This window comes from Kogia breviceps, chromosome 15, assembly GCF_026419965.1.
Source record: "Kogia breviceps isolate mKogBre1 chromosome 15, mKogBre1 haplotype 1, whole genome shotgun sequence".
NCBI lineage: Eukaryota > Metazoa > Chordata > Mammalia > Artiodactyla > Physeteridae > Kogia > Kogia breviceps.
Window position 1 is genome coordinate 68,631,474 of NC_081324.1, and position 17,545 is coordinate 68,649,018.

Genomic DNA, 17,545 nt, shown 5'->3' on the forward strand with positions numbered 1-17,545 from the left:
TGTTGTTGTTTGTTTGTTTTTGCGGTACGCGGGCCTCTCACTGTTGTGGCCTCCCGTTGTGGAGCACAGGCTCCAGATGCGCAGGCTCAGCGGCCATGGCTCACGGGCCCAGCCGCTCCGTGGCATGTGGGATCCTCCCGGACCGGGGCACGAACCCGCGTCCCCTGCATCGGCAGGCGGACTCTCAACCACTGCGCCACCAGGGAAGCCCTGTATTTCTTTTTGGATGAATTTGTTACCTTTCTTCCCTCCCTCCCTCCCTTTCTTCCTTCCTTTCATCCTTCCTCTCTCTTTTTGTGTCTCAATCTTCAGACCCAGGTTCCTTATCCATTTAAATGCATTTTATTATTATTTTGAATTGTACTCTAAGCTTTTTGAGGTAAAACGTTTAAACAGGGTTTCATATAAAATTAAGACAAAAATACTTACAGGAAACATATTTTATACCTAGAAAGTCCAAATGAGTTGACTAAGATATAGAAAAAATGAGAGTTCAATAAAATAAATAGCATTACACTTAGCAGATATGAAAATTGTGACTGTTACTTGTCATTACGATCTGACTGCTTCAGGAAGCAGCGGTTTTGTTTTTTTTTTAAGATTTCTTTTTCTTAAGTTGGAACTTGATTCTGACACAGAATAGTCACTGTGTTTTAGGATTGAAATTTAAAAATTTTATGTTTGAAATGGTGGTGCTAAAGTTGGTGAGAATTATAAGAAACAACCTCTCCACCTACTTTTTGGGGGCAGTTGAGAAAGGTTGGTGCACAGTTTTTTTTTGTTTTTTTTTTTTAAGAGTTTGTAGTCATAGATGAACCGTATTAGGCTAGCATATGTTGTTACAAAGATACAGATTAGTTTCATCTTTATTTGGCCTTACTAGCTTTGTTCTGTTTCATTGGTTCTAATGTGTCTAAACAAGACACCATATGGAGCTATGGTGTTCTTAGTGGAATGCTATAAAATATTGACATTTTATTATATCTTTCAAATGTTCTATAGATGATAATTACAGAAAATGGTTTTGTGGTACATACTTACAATAAATTAATATCATCAGCACATGTCCATGAATAAAATAACCCATTTAACCAAGAATGTTGTTGATCTGTTTTCTCAACTTTTCATACTGACATTAGTTTGCTAATTTTAAATTTTTGTTGTCCGGTGCTAGAAGATGAATGATAGCTCATGCCAAAGATTTAAAAACTTATGAGAGAAAAAGTTTTAAGTAGAGAGAATTATGTATTAACTTAATTTTTCTGTGAATTGGGGAAAGCTGATCACCTTTTAAAAAAATAACAGCTTTATTGTGATATTTTTCACATATCATAAAATTTACCCTGTTAAAGTGTACAGTTCAGTGGTTTTTCATTTGTTCACTAAATTGTGCAACCACTATCCAATTCCATATCATGTTAATCTCTCGCCAAAGAAACCCTGTACCCATTAGCAACCACTCTTACTTTCTCCTACTGCCCAGACCCTGGCAACCACTCACTAATCGACTTTCTGTCTCTAATCGACTTTTTGCCAGTTCTGGACATTTCATATAAATGGAATCATACAGTATGTGTCACTTCCTTTTTTAGCAGCAGAACATCTGAATCCAAGTCTGGAAACACCAGCATTCTTTTTTTAAAAAAAATGTTATTTTATTTATTTATTTATACAGCAGGTTCTTATTAGTTATCCATTTTATACATATTAGTGTATATATGTCAATCCCAATCTCCCACTTCATCCTACCACCACTGCCCCCGCTCCCCGCCACTTTCTGGAAACACCAGCATTCTTAACAAAGCAAATTTGAGCAAAACTTCAGTAATATTGCTAGACTGGATTCCTCATCCCAGCAGGTGGGATGATACACGAAAGTGTTGATTTGATGATAGATTCATCAACCCAGTAAACAGAACATTTCAAGGAGATGCTCTTTTGTTTAGAATTGTTAGTGTTGCAAGAGGGAGGAATACCTAGTGGAAATGTGAACATGAAAACCCTTTAAGATACTAAATGAAAAAGGAAAATAATTTAAAATAGTATTTGTATATTTTGGTTGAATCTTTAACCCTATTTTGGTAGTTATTTGCTATTCAACTTTTGTCATTTACAGTATATAGCTAACCCTAGCTACTAACATGGAAAGTCATCCTTTGCACTGTATTCTATGTGCAGAAGACTGCCAATAATTGTGTTAGCTGGTATAATTGATAAGAGTGTTTCTGTGGGGGTTGGATCTTCTGAATTACCTCCCATGCAAGTTAGTTTTTGTCTTATTTGTGCATTCAGAATAAACAGAAACTTCTTATGATCTTAATTGCTATTGCTTAATTTGTAATCAGAGTGTCCACTATCTGACCCATTCATATACCTTTGAAATAGGAAGCAAAAGCCCTCTCTTGTTTTTATATGGATAGCCAGATAGACAGCACTTTAAAAATTAGCATATGAATGTTTTGACTGTCTCACTTAAGACAGCCTGTCAGTTTGGCAGCTCTGAGCCTGTTATTTCTGTGTCTTCTCTTTTCTCATTTTCATGTTTTGACAAATGAGATTGTACTTTTGACAAGTGATTTGTACTTCATCTAAGGTTTTCAAAGTGTTTTTAATTTATTTATTAAACTATCTTAAAGATCATTTTATCTACCCATTTTTGGGTTAATGTAAGATTCTCTTTAATACAAATGAAAATGGAAAGTGATAGCACTGGAGTTCTTAAATAAAAAACATTATTGGGCAATAATTATTTTTCAGAATAATTATTGCTTATTTTTCAGAAGGTTATATTTTTTTCTATTAAGCATCTTCAGACTTAGGCCAGGGTGTAGTACTGATTTAACAGGAAAAGCCCCTTCTGATGTAGTTACCTGGGAGAGTGTATCTTTCAGAACTGAATGTATTTACAAGTATCCTTTGGTAAATGAATAAATGCCATGCTGAAAATTTTATTGCAAAAGGAAATTCTGTGTATTCTTATCATATAACCAATATTAGTTTCACTGATTCATTGAATGAATATTTAATGAGTACTTAATATATGCTGGGACCTGTTCTAAGTACTGGACTTACAGTGGTGAACAATACAGATACCACTCCCTAGACCTTACATTCTGTTGGGTGACATAGTGATCAAATGAGTAAATAATGCAATTTCAAATTGTAATATGTGGCTTGAAGAAAACAAAGAAAAGTAAGAGAGTATGTAGTCAATTTGGGGAGGGTAGTTGATTTTGTTCAGGAGGACTTCCCTGAGGACTTGTTATTTGAAAAGAGACTTGAATATTGAGAAGGAATATCTATTCTGGAGGAAGAGATTTCCAGGCAGACATAACTGCAACTACCAAGGTCATGAAGGAAACATAAGAAGGCAAGTCTAGCCACAGCACAGTTAAGGAAAGGTATAGGGGGGGTGGAAGGGGAAGCTGGGACAAAGTGAGAGAGTAGCACTGACATATATACACTACCACATGTAAAGCAGATAGCTAGTGGGAAGCAGCCGCATAGCACAGGGAGATCAGCTCAGTGCTTTGTGACCACCTAGAGGGGTGGAATAGGGAAGGTGGGAGGGAGGCTTAAGAGGGAGGGGATATGGGGATATATGTATACATATAGCTGATTCACTTTGTTATACAGCAGAAATTAACACAACACAACATTGTAAAGCAATTATACTCCAATAAAGATGTAAAAAAAAAAGTATGGTAAGAGATAAGGGTGAAAGGTAGAGGCTAGATGACGTAGGGAGGGCCTTGTAGGACGTGGAAAAGGCTTTGTATTTCTATTCTTTGTGCAAAGGGAAGCCTTAAGCAGGTTTCAGACAGGGAACTGCATGATCTGATTCACATTATTGAAAGATCATCCTGGCTACACAGAGAGACTGGATCACAGGAAGCAAAATGAAGCTACTATAGTAGTCCAGTTGATATTAATGACAACTGTGGCTAAAGAAGAAGGGGTAGAGGTGATGTGAAGTGGCAGGATATGAATTAAAATTTGTAGATAGAGAGCTGAGGACTTGGTATTGGATTAGATGTTGAGGGTGAGGAAAGGAGCGGAATCAGAGGTAACTGTTTAAAGTTTTTGGCCTGAGCTGCTGGAGGAATAGAGATGCCATTAATTGAGATAAAATAAATAAGACTGAAGAATGACCAGATTCTTGGGGGAAAATCAAGAATTTTGTTGAGATGTCTTAGTGAAGATGTTGAATAGGCAGTTATTTATACAAGTCTGGAGCTCAGAGAGGTAGGAATTTGAGGTATAAATATGGGTGTCATCAATTAAGAGATGGTATTTAGATGCTTGGGACTAGCAGAGATCTGAGGGAGTAATTATAGGCAGAAAAGAGAGCAGAAGACTGTGCCTTGGAGCTCTCCAGCGTACATACATATCTGTTCATGCATATATATTCATGCAAGAAAAACTGGTGTCCCAATATAAACAAAATCAAATGTGTCTGTGTGAGTCAGCCACGGTTCTTAGTTGCAAGTAACAGAAAACAACTGTGACTTCTAATCAAAAGGTACCTGGATTTCAGCCATAATGGGCCCACAGTAACTGCTGTATCCTGGTTGCCAGAGCTGGAAGCACCACTGCGGCTGGATGTTGTATATGGTGATGAGCTCCATTGCACTGATGACCGTAGCAACCGGATGTTTCTGTGGGTCCTGCTAGAGTAAATTCTCTCTGTCATTATTCTGAGTCACTTGCTTCACTTTCAAACTTCTGGCAAAAAACTTTGCCAGAGGTATTATGTTTTTATCCCAGGTATCGGTTGGTGGATATCAAGTAATTATCTGACCTCTTTGATTACTGTCATGAGAGATATTTCCTACATTCCACCAAGACTCAGATAATGGGGAATTCCCCCAAAACAGAGGATGAGAGTTAAGATACCAGGCAGTTCAACAACCATAAACAGGTGTCCATTTGGTGAGTGTGATCCGTTTGGTTGCTTATAAATTCATAGCAACAAGTCAGTATAGTGTCTCCAAATGGACCTCAAGAATAATATTTTTTTTCTACTCACTCTTTTCTCAAAGCCTGTTTCCTCCCATAGGATTGAAAAGAGATCTACTTTCCCTGTGTTCCTTTTAAGCATAGCCAGAGAAATATAGCCTCTTTTGGTTAAAAACACACAAGTAAATAAGCCCCCAGTTCAAGCATCTTTATTAAGTAAACCTTAATGTATTAAAACGCACATGTAATTACTACCCTTGCACATTCAGGATTCCTTTAAGAAGGTTAATAAACCCAAAGCTGTATATTCTGCCCCAAATATCTGACCACTGAATTTACTCCAGATAAATTCTCTAAATTTTAACTAAAGATAACATATGCTGAAGTTTCTCCCAGATTGATAAATTATATAACAGCAAAATTACACATGCCCTATAGCTATGGCTGTCTGGTAGAGAGAAGTAACAAGATTGTAGCCCCAAATATTATAGTCCATTGATCTGATCTATATGAGAAAATTGTAACACAGCCATAGTATTCTTAAGATGGAAGATTCGGACTTCCCTCATGGTGCAGTGGTTAAGAATCTGCCTGCCAATTCAGGGGACACGGGTTCGAGCCCTGGTCTGGGAAGGTGCCACATGCCGCAGAGCAACTAAGCCTATGCGCCACAACTTCTGAGCCTGCGCTCTAGAGTCCGCGAGCCACAACTACTGAGCCCATATGCTTAGAGCCTGAGCTCTGCAACAAGAGAAGCCACTGCAATGAGAAGCCTGTGCACTGCAATGAAGAGTAGCCCCTGCTCGCTGCAACTAGAGAAAGCCCACGTGCAGCAATGAAGACCCAACACAGCCAAAATAAATAAATAAATACATAAAGTAAAATTTATTTAAAAAAAAAAGATTAATTGCTTACCAAAGAGATAACAAAGTATTTCCAGGCTAGTACCCATGTCCTTTAATAAGCTTCGTTAGAAAATGACTGAATGCTGGACTTCTTCAGTGAGTGTTAGATTTTGTTGTCTTCCTTCAAAGAGTATTGAACTTTGTTCTGCCAGATAGTTACTTGTAGATTAAATGTGCTTTTTACAAGATTTGTTTTTAAGCTTTGTTAGGGTGAGTTTACAGTATATTTTAGTTAACCTCTTCTGTTAAGAAATGACATTTCTGAGGTCTCTACTGAATGTCCCAGGTATTCCCTCCACTCTGGCTATTGGAATTTGAAAGACTTGCAGCCCTAGAGAGTTCTGACAATTGTTCTGGTTACAGCTTCCCTTCACTTAGCCTTGTGGAGTTTTGCCCTACATTGGGCAGCGTTGTAGTCAACCAGATCTCAAGAAGCCCCTGTGTTGATCTCTGGAGCGCCTGTCCATGTAGCCCCCTTAGAGTTCATTTTCTCCGTTTCTCTACCCGGTGTTCCAGCTTCGTTGGCTTCCTCAAACTGATCTCTCTCCTCACGACCATTGTGCTCTGCTTGGGATCCCCTTCCTGCTCTGTGGTCCGGAAAGTGCCTCCAGGCAGAAATCCAGGGTGATCATAGGGGTTACCTCATTTGTTTTGCTTCTCTCAAGGTTCATAGTACTCTGTGCATATTGTTGTCTGAAACAGTAAGAAAACAGTGTTTTTCCTGTATTTTATCCAGTTTTCTAGTTATGCCAGGAGAGTAAGCCTGGTCCCAGTTGCTCTGTTATGAACAGAAATCCCATTAGAAAAATGATTTTACCACTGAAACACATGAAGATTAGTTCTGGCAGCTTGTGGCCCTTAATATATAATCAACACAAAATCCATGGTATGATGAAGAAAGAGAAAAAACTTAGGGTTAGCATAGTAAAACAACCACAATAACAACAATGCTAAACATATAGCATTATATACAGGTTATACTATATATGTGTATAATTACATATATAGTTTCATAAAACTCAAATAGATTTGCTAATGCCTTTATTAAAACCCTGTGCTGCTCATCATTGTATTCTAAGTGAGGAATTAATAACAAGGCTTTGGAGTCTGACTCCAATTTCCTTTCTTCTAGCCATGGTTCTTTGGGAATTTACTTAACCCTTTAGCCTTAATTTCCTCTTCTGTAAAATGGACATAATGATATTTCCTCCTCATAAAGGTGTTAGGAAGAATCAATGAATAAAAAAAATATATAAAAAACTTCAATGCTTAGCACATACTCAACAGATGATAGTTATTATTACTATTGTTAAGGTAATAGCATTCACAGCCCTCTAACCTTAAGTCCACTATGCCTTGCCTTGTGTTATATGTGTCAGATCTGTGAGATGACTTGCTAATGTGGCCCATGTTTACATACGTCCATGTTTTGGCTCATGCTCTTTTCCTTCAGTCTGGCACATTCCTCCCCAAACATTGTCTCAGCTTGTTGAAAGGATACTGTGCCAGCTCTTCTATAAAACCTTTCTCTGTTACCACAGTCAGAATTAATCACTCTTTAGGGCTCTCATAGTCTTAATGAGAGAATATGTCATTAATTATTTCATTCTTTTATCACTTAGCTTGCTCTAAGAACTTGAGCTCTCAAAGTCAGATGAATGGCAAGATCAGTAGGGTTAGCTGCTATTGTTATTGTTATTTTTATTAGTTGTGTACCTGTCTTCTCCTTCAACCTCACAAGACTGCTCTGTCCTTAAGGGCAAAAATCATCTGATTTATTTTTGTCTCCTCTCACAGTACTTAGTACAGTCCCTTGTATAGAATGAGTACTCAGTCCATATGTGTTGAATTTACAGGATTGGACTTCAGCCTGTCTGACACTGTCTGATATAGTGGAAGGAAGTGAGGTGGATAAAGTTAGAGGTGATTTTCCCTGGATGTTGTAGAACAGTTTACTTCCCAAGGAATGGGAGCATGGTCCTACATCTACTTTGCTGTGTGGCAGAATTCTTATGCAACAGGTTATTTCAGTTTTCTTTTTTTAGCAAAGCAAGGCCTTTAATATTCTGAAAGCACCCAATTGTGTGAAATATCACTAATGAGGCCAAATTTTTTGGTCTCAAATATGCTTCTACTTTTGTCCCTTTATTTCCTAATATCTCTTTAGATATTTGAAAATAATTTAGAGGTCTTTGGGAAAATTAATATATTTTCCAAATACTGTTTCACATTGAGTTTAATATTCTAAAACACAATAAATGTAAATAACTATGAAACTAGTTTTTCTGGGCATTTACCCTGTGATCAATGTCAGACACATCACTCCTTAGGAAATCTTGAAGAAATTCACAACAATGAAAAAAGGTGTGTTTTCTCCATTCATTTCCTCTTTCTTGCTTTTGTTCAGATTTGAATAGACAAGTAGTTATTGAGGAAAATACTACTTTAATAGACTGTTTTTTTTTTTTTTTTGTTTTTGTTTTTGTTTTTTTTTTTGCGGTACGCGGGCCTCTCACTGCTGTGGCCCCTCCCGTTGCGGGGCACAGGCTCCGGACGCGCAGGCTCAGCGGCCACGGCTCACGGGCCCAGCCGCTCCGCGGCACGTGGGATCCTCCCGGACCGGGGCACGAACCCGTGTCCCCTGCATCGGCAGGCGGACTCTCAACCACTGCGCCACCAGGGAAGCCCTAATAGACTGTTTTATAGTATCTCCCTTTAGGGAAGTGATTTGCAAAGTGCTATGTTTAAAAATGGAGTGGTACAAACGCCTTTTAGTAGCTGCATATCTGAGAAACTGTGTTCTTACTGTTGACATTGGATCTTTGAAACAATAAGCTAAATTACAACATTTTGATCTGTGTTAGCTTGGTACCCTCTATATAAATAATTTCTAAGGGAGAAAGTATACTGGTTTAATAGTAATTCTATAAATATTTCAGATATAATTACCCAGTCAGTCTGGATTAAGCAAAATAAATAAACAAAGGCACAAAGAAAAAAAGCAAGATGATTTAATATAGTATTCATATTTACAGCCTTCTAGGTAATGGTCTTCTTTGAGTGGTACCTACTAAATGAAAGCTGAAACACTCACCAGTCAACAGGGAAAGAAATGCCATATAAATAAGTGACCCAAAGGAAATATACCTAAAAAATGAAAACCAATTTAAAACTTCGCTTTGAAGTCTTAGATTATGTCAAAACATAAATATATTTCCTCTGTCTCCTTTCTTGTTACAGTCCACTGTTCTCAGACTCCCTCTCCCCCAATTTAAGTAACTTTGTCTTTTATTAAGTCCAACAACGTCTGAGCATGGGAGATTGCTCTTCAATCCACGGACCATGCGTGGTATGCATATGGATTCACAGATGCTCTCAAAAAACCACCCCATAGATTAGGAACCATGTAGGTCTCTTAATTTACATATGGGAAAGTGAAGCCTTGAGTGGTTAAATCAACAGTCACAAATTATGACTTGCAGATGGAATTTAGACCTACAGGCATGTTTTGTTTGGCCTGTTAGAATGCTTTAAAACTTTTGAGCAAACAATTAAAATCAGGAAAATTTTAGCTTCTCATGAAAATTTAGAGGATCTGGCACCGTTGGACTGATATGCCTGTATGACATCAATTGACTAGCATTATGTATCATGTAGCAACTCCCTCTTTTACATGATTTATCTTTCTCCAGATTTACAACCCTTACACAACTCCCTTTTACCTTACACCTGACTGTTTCATTTATTCATGTCATCTGCCTTGCCCTTCTGATAATTTTTGTTGTATAGCAAGTTAGAGGCAGAGTAAAAAATAGAAACTTTCATCTTGATCTCTAAGCAATTGTAGGTTCCTCCCCCCATCACCCAGGCGTTGGTTTTTAAGCCTTGGATTCTAGTCCTTCCATTATCATTGACTTGCTGGGTGGCATCGAAGGGGTCAGTTAACTCCTGCGAATTTCAGTTTTGATATCTATCATATCTGTCAAATGGTCATAAGCATTTTAATTATGTACATAATTTAAAAATCCAAAGGTTTATATACAAAACAGCCTCGTAGAATCATGGTTAATATTTTATTATATTAGATTGCTTAAAAATGCTGCTTCAGTCATGCCTCTTGACTTCTGTTAATACCTTTAATGCCCTGCATCCTACAGGATAAAGTCCAAATTTCTTTGCCTTACAGTGTTCCCTACCATTTGGTTCCAACATACCTTGCCAAAGTATCTTTTACTTTATATGAAATGGAATGGAATTTCCTTCATTCATCATTCAATCTCTATCTTCCCTTCATTCTTTTATCCCATAAATATTGAGCACGTCTGCTATGCCAGGCGCTGTGCTGGGCACTGAGGATTACATAGTTGAACAAGACAGAGTTTCTGCCTCTAACATTCTCATTCTTAAGCCTTATATTTTAGGCAGGTCAATATATTTTGTATCTTGAATACATCTTGTATAGGCTTCCCTCCTTTGCTCACACTATTCTCCCTTTTCTTTTTCTTTCATTATTTCATTCAACAAATATTTATTGATTGCTTATTGTATCAGGCACTGTTCACTGGGTGTTGATATTATACAGAGTAAAGTCTCTGCTCCCTTGGAATTTATATTCTTGCGGATATAAGACATTAAATAAAATATATGTCATAAAGGCTATGAAGTAAATGTAGCAGGGTAAGGAAGATAGAAGGTAACAGTCATAGTGCTATTATTTTATTTTATTTAATTAATTTATTTTTAACATCTTTATTGGAGTATAACTTTTACAATGGTGTGTTAGTTTCTGCTAATGCTATTATTTTAGAAGGAATGATGAGAGACAGCCTTTCTAATATGATATTTGAACTGAAGGAACTAAGGGAGGGATCAAGAGGGTATCTGGAGGAAGGGTGATTCAAGCAGAGGGTGCAACACATATATGCTTGATATATTCAAGGGACAGTGAGGTGGCCATATGGCAGGGGCTGAGAAAGGGAGTGGAAGAGGGGTAAGAGATGAGTTCTGAGAGGTAGACAGGTCCAGATCCTGAAGAACGTTACTGCCTGTGGTAAGGAACTTGGCTTTTGTCTCTAGAATGAGTTGTATCTCCTCTGAATTTCTACTTCATATTCCTTTGTGACACCTTCCTTGACCATCCCTGTTTACAGTGGTTTCTCCTTCTATCTCTTGGAATGCTACTTACCACGTAATTCATTTGTTTAACTGACCAATGCAATGTCTGATAGTCCTCTTATAGGTCTTCAGCTCTGTCGTAACTTCTTTGTAACTTCCTCTAGCGTAGGGACTTAGTTTTATACCTTTCTATCCTACATGATGTTTTGCACCTAGTTGGGACTTAATATATGTTTGTTTTGTGAGGCTCCAGCCTCAGATATCAGCAGTAAGAATTTGAAAGCAATGTCTAAGAAAGAAGTGAAAGGACTTCGTGATAGATTAGACATAGGAATGATGTTAATTAAGGTTTTAGTTTGTGATCCTGGAAGAATAACAGTGCTATGGACAGATATAGGAAAGCTGGGAAGAGAAACTGATTTGGGGGTAGATTGATTAGTTTGGAATTTATTGAACTTCCATGGTAGTAGGATATCCAAGTTAAGCTGTGCAGAATGATTTGGATATGTTAGGACATATACAGAGTATTGGTGCTATTTGTGACTGCTGCCTGCGGTATGTAATTTCAAGAGCAGGGATAGCCTCTTACTCATACTTCTAGCATCTGGAACAGGGGCTGGCAAATAATAGGTGCTTAAATCATAGGCACTTAATAGTTTTATTGAGCAGAGAGGTAAGGTTGGTATGCAGCTATGATGCATATCATGGCTTAACTATACTTGTTAATATTATTATTTTTTAAAAGACAATGATTTCACCATTGAATTTCAGACTCTTAGGCTTAGAAAAAATTCTCAAAAGTAATTTGTTTTAGTTAACTGTTTTGGGTATTTTAATGACATTTACAATATATCTGATATAGTTAGTGTCCAATCTGCTTATAATCATCCACATCAGCCAGTTCTGCCAATGCATTATAGAACTCTGACACTAATAAGTTAAATATTGTTGAAACAATGAAGTGATGGTACATCAGTTGCTATTATTATGTTCATCAGTTAGTATTCTAGTTGTTTACACTACCCATTAATTCCCAGCTATCAAAGTAGCCTCATGGTGAGAGAAGAATTTCTAGACATGTTGGATGACAAATAATAGAATTACATTGTATTTTGTATTTGGAGTTGTGTCTCCTTAAATAGGATGGAATCATTTTATAGAAGCTGAATGAAACTCAATCTTGATAGCAATATTTTTTATAATAATAAAATTAGTGCTAAATTTAGAGAAGCAGAGTCCTTTCTTGATTAAAATTTTTATTTTGTCAGATATATCTTAAATCTTTTTCCTTCAAGTCACACTTTTAGATTATATAGCTTTTTGGTCTAGAAACCTTTTCTGTTCCTTTTTTCTCTCGATATAACTCACAAATCTAGATCTTTTGAAATGGTTTCCTGATTCCGTAGGTCTATTCTGGCTCTGATTCCTTGGGAGCTGTTAGGTGCCTCTGAAACTGTGGGCTTACTTTTTGCTTTGGAACGGATGTCGTGGCACTAAGACCCAGAAACCATTTGCTCTGTGTGGCTGGAGCTGGGCAGGCTGTGCTCACACTGAAGGGAAGGAAGTCATTAGTGCAGACTGAGCTGTGGAGTTGGGTTCTTGCAGGATTTCCTTCCAGCCTTTCCCCACTAAGGTTCTTGGGAATTAAAAAAAAAAAAATCTAAACACACAAACCAAGTTTTCCTATTTACAGTGTTCAGGGAAGGTAGGCATTTCGGGAAGGGCAGATCCTTTCCCCAAGCTATCCAAGAAAGAAGAGAAAACAGCGTAAAGAAGCTCTGATTACAGATCTTTGGAATTTTCTTTGCTAAATTTTACAAACGAGAAATACACCCAGAATTTTGGGAATTGCTCCAGGCTGCGCGTGAGGGTTTGATTGCTTGTCTAATCTTTTTTTGAGAAGAGGAGAATTCGCCAAAAGGGGTTTGGATGGCAGGAGCCCGGCTGGGTTTGTGCAGCAGCTTGCGTTCTCCCTCTCTTCTCTGAGGGAGGGTCTTTGCAGCCGGCTTGGAGACCCCCTGCCGCAGGCTCTTTTTGCTGGCGCTGGCCTGAGGGGAAAATGCTCCGCTCTGGCAAGAGTACGCTGGTTGCCGCTGGGACTTCCTAGCCCCGTGGGAAGTGTGTTCGTGGTTTGGGGATACTTTTCATTGAACTGAAGGCGAAAAGACTTGGACTCTCCTGGGCTCTTTCCCTTCGCAGTGAATATGGGAAAGAATTAGGGGGTGGGAGGGAGGCAGCATGACTTGCAGTCGCCGCTGCCCTGCATCTGTCCCCAGCCCCCAGCCAGCATCTTGATGTTCCACGTATCGGCTGTACAAATATGATGAAATGGCAGCCCCGGAAGAAGGTAAGTGTCCCGGAGTGGGGACGGGGCCCTGATGCCCGACCCAGGGAGGGGTGACAGGGGGCGGTTGCCCTCGGGTCCCTCCACTCCTTCCGTAGTTTGCTGGACGGGCAGGTCCAATAGCTAAGGGACTTACACCAGTCCCTTAGGGACGGGTTACCAAGTCTGATCTACGTCCATTGCCCTCTTAAGTTTTTCCTTCTTGGTATGCCCAGACTCTTCAGGGGTGACAGCTCAGAAACATCCCTTTGCCTTAGAAGCCCGGTGGAGCCAGCCACACGATTAGCTTTGCAGGAGCCAGCCAAGAGCTGCCAGGGTCTAAGGACTCGGTGGCGCCTCGTCTACGGGGAGCCATTTGGGGTTGTATTCCCGACACATTCCAGTGTCCCCGCAGGTGGGTGTTGTAGCACCTACTTCCCCAAGGGGTTAATAGGCTCTGAGCCGCTGGCAGCCGCTTCCCCAGGGCCCCGCTGGGGGGCGAGCATCCCTAGTACAACCGCCCAGCAGCTGGTTCCTGGGCAGCGGGGGCCGCGGGGCCTCCAGCCTGAGCTCCTGGGGCCGGGCCGGCCGGGCCTTCTGCCCGCGGGGCTCCCGGGAGGCTGCGTGGGCCCGCGCGAGTGCACGCGCCGGCCATTGTCACGGGTGTGTGTCTGTGCGTGGCAGCGTGCACGGGCGTGTGTGCATCGATCGTGGGGAAGAGGGGGAGGGGGCACTTTGCTTTTTGCGAGATTATTTCCTAATATGGCTCCTTTGTTGAGAACTCAAGAAAAAAAAATCCAGTGGTTCTATCAAAATAAATTGCTATTGGTCCCAGAAATAACGTTTCTAAATGTGAGACTGGTCGCTACCCCAGGACGTTCAGGGAGAAAGACAGCTTTCTTCAAGTTGTTGGCGGCTGTACCTTTGGCTAGGGCTCCCTTTTGCTAACTTGTCTGACTGGCGCTGTTAGGTGAACCCAGTGGTTCACTGCATAGCAGGACTTATTCCCCCACTTCAAATACCTCATTTGGCCGTGTTTTTTATTGACATTCTTTTGAAGGAAAACAGCGAACTGAACGTGCTGTGCCTCTCCCCAGCCATGACCTGTCTCTGTTAGCAGCTGCCTGGTGTTTTACTTGAACTAGCTAAACTGACTCTTTCTTTGTGGCATGATGTGTGATACCATGTTTTACATCAGAGCTGAAATAGAAATCATGTGTGAAATGCATGAGAAGATATTGTGCATTTGTTTTATTGCTAGAAAATCTAACAAACCCTGCTTCAGTACAGCCTGGTGTATTGAAAGGTTTTCTTTGATATCTAATTTGCTATCTGAAACGAAGTCATTTCTGCCGCATTCTGAAGTCAGAATCTCTCATATACTAGTTCTCATAGAGCTTCTTTCAGTGATATTGGTTTCATGTGTTTTAGTTAAGAGATCCATGCATCTCCCCCCACCACCCATAAAAATCAGAGTTAGGATGAGGAAAACCCATAGAAGAAACCATATAATTAAGAAATTTAAACATATTCTGTGTATTCCTGGAGCCCTCCCCCCAATTTCTTCTATATTTGTAAACTGCATATTTATGAGTACTTTTAAGATGTCTGCAAAGTATTCATTTGTAAATGTCTGTTTTTTCTATTTTACCCAATATGCAGTAACTCATGTGGTTATGTCTGTGGAAACCCCTCTGGGTACTGGTATTGCTTGAACCACGGAAGTATTATTCTTGGCAGTCAGGTGGATTTCTGGACTCCGGAAGATTCTGTTTCAAGTGTTAGGATTCACTCTGCAGTATTTACTCACTCTGTGATGCTTAAATTGCTATACCAGAAGGTTGTGTTTATTCACTGCATTCATAATCCCAAATCATCATGTTACCAGATATAATTCTGCAAAGTTCATAGAAGATTAAAAATTAAGCTGAGCCATTAAGTACTGTGTGATTATTTGGTGGTGGCTTGAGAACAATTCTTCCTTCTTCTACATAGGAAACGGAAGCTTCCTTGGAAGAATATTCAACTCCTGTAGGGTACCAATAAGTCTTTACAAAGATTAGGTTTATTTTTTTACTCTTGCAAGAATACTCACATGATCAGATCATTGCTGTGGTTTCTGGCTGGGTCTGCTAACACATTTGTAGCGGTACAGTCACATGCCATGTGTTTTGTCAAACTGTTTCATAAAAACCATTTACACCACAGATGAAAAGTGATACTACATTGATGTGATTTTAACAAAGCTAAGAAGATCATCCGTAGAATGCTGCCCCAAGCAGCATTTGCTATAGCTGGGCTTCATGGCTAGGATTGATGGTAACTTGCTATCATGGTGCCCTGTCAGCCACTACCAGTGCTGGCTTTTGTAAATTCTGGGCTCACTATAAGAGAATGACCATAGGTTCTAGGTTTCTTTGTTTCTAACTGAGCATGCAGCTGGGGTACATGATTGAAGGGGAGTTCTTTACTCTTCTTACCTCTCCTTGTTTGCTGGGTTTAACTAAATACTAAAATTCAAGCTGTGGGCTCTGGAGTATTCAATTAGGGTCTGCTACCTTTTTCACAAAGAAACCACCAGAACACGATTAATCATGTTCCCCACTCAGGACCAGTGAGGAGCTTAGTTAGCCATAGCTTTGCTCCCTGATTTCTGGATACTACCACCAAGATGCTCTTCTTCCCTCCCCTTCCTGAAGAAACAGTGATTTTTATCTACCTCTGAATTCCTGGAACATTTAGAATCTATGCCCTTTTAGGCTGATTGTCCTTTACTGATAGTAAACTTTTTAAGTCTTAGCCTCTCAATTATTCTTCAAGCTCCTTGAGTTCAGGAACCACGCTTCACACCTCTTTTTTGGTGCCAGGGATAATATAGTTGCTCAGTAAATATTTATTTGATGTAAAAGTAAGTAAGAACTATTGCTTTGTAAAACTTGTATTTATTTTTAGGGTGGTATGATCTTTAAATGTAAAAAGGTTCAGAATGTTTCAGTTGACTCATAGGTATTAGACTGTAGTGGATTATTAAAGAAAACCAGAATATTTTAGCACTCGCTTCTAATCTTTTGTAGACAACTTCAGGGGAGGGACAGCTACACTTTCCACACAGGCTCTGTGGCAGTCATTGTTAAGACACCACTACCAGGCTCCGGGTCCAGTGTCATGATCCTTTTATTAACATAACCTTATTGGCCTGGCAAAATATACTTTCCCATGTTTTCACGTTAATAGGCTATCATGCAGCACGTTATTTTTATCTTGTATTTGCAGAAATGATAGTAATTAAAATGCTCATCTCATAGGAACATGTTTGTTTACAATTCTGAAGTGATTTTTGCTCTTTAAAATCCAAGGATTAGTATCAGATGACACTGTGTTAACACTGTGTAAATAAGACTGCAGTCAAAACCTTCAGGAAAACTGCTGCTGATTGGATTTTTTCATTCCTTATCTAATGTTATTTTACTGTTCACACATAATAAAAGATCATTAATAGGAATATGTCATATAAGCTACATTAATTATGTCATTTGAGAGTCATATGATGTATTTATCTTGTTCTACTTGTCACATTAATATAATGTGAATCTGGCTTCTTAAATGACTTCTCTGATAGAGCTTCATTTATTTCAAAGCTCACTAGTAAGGATTGTGTCCTGTAAATTTGTGTCTCGGAATAGCTTATTGCTTTTACAAAAGAGTGTATTTCAAATCCCTGAACTTTTTCTATGATAAAGCATTTTGTTTCTGGATTAGAAAGCTAAGTCTCAAATTTTAATACAGCTATACTAAATTACTTAGTTACCTGCCTAAATGCTGTGCTAGTTGATATTATTATGTTATTCATTTTGGACCACAGTTTGTTTATCGTATAAAATTAGACTTAAAAATAAGCATTGTGGACAAAAGAAGTTTTAAAGAGAAGTCTTAGAAATTTCATGATAAAGGTCTTTCTGCAGATCCGTCTATATACCATTCCCAGATCAGTGCAATCTAGAGACACAGGTTTTGGTTCTGGTACTTCCCATGACTTGTGTCCTTGGGCATGTCATTGAATCTTTCACATCTGACTCCCCACTGTTATAGTTTAGCGCCTCATTATCATTTGCTAGATCTATTGCAAATGGCATCCTAATGATTTTTCTTTTTCTTGTCTCTTTTTTCCTCTAATTTTCCCTTCTTATTCCTTCTAGAGTAATTGTTTAAAGAAACACATGTATTTATTCACCTTCTTAAAACT

The 17,545-nt window shown here is 39.0% G+C and overlaps 1 protein-coding gene across 4 annotated transcripts in view; it reads left to right on the forward strand.

The window, feature by feature from the left end:
• Positions 1-17,545, forward strand: part of TTC28 (tetratricopeptide repeat domain 28) — a 573,809-nt gene that overhangs the window by 158,694 nt on the left and 397,570 nt on the right. For 2 of the 4 annotated variants that reach the window (XM_059040207.2, XM_067015758.1), the window contains exon 1: positions 12,533-13,326. The exons of the other annotated variants lie outside the window; for them this stretch is intronic. In XM_059040207.2, coding sequence (XP_058896190.1) covers positions 13,300-13,326 — 27 coding nt within the window. In that variant the 5' untranslated portion in view covers positions 12,533-13,299. Of the gene's footprint in view, positions 1-12,532; positions 13,327-17,545 lie in introns of those variants that run through there. 4 annotated transcript variants of the gene reach the window in all.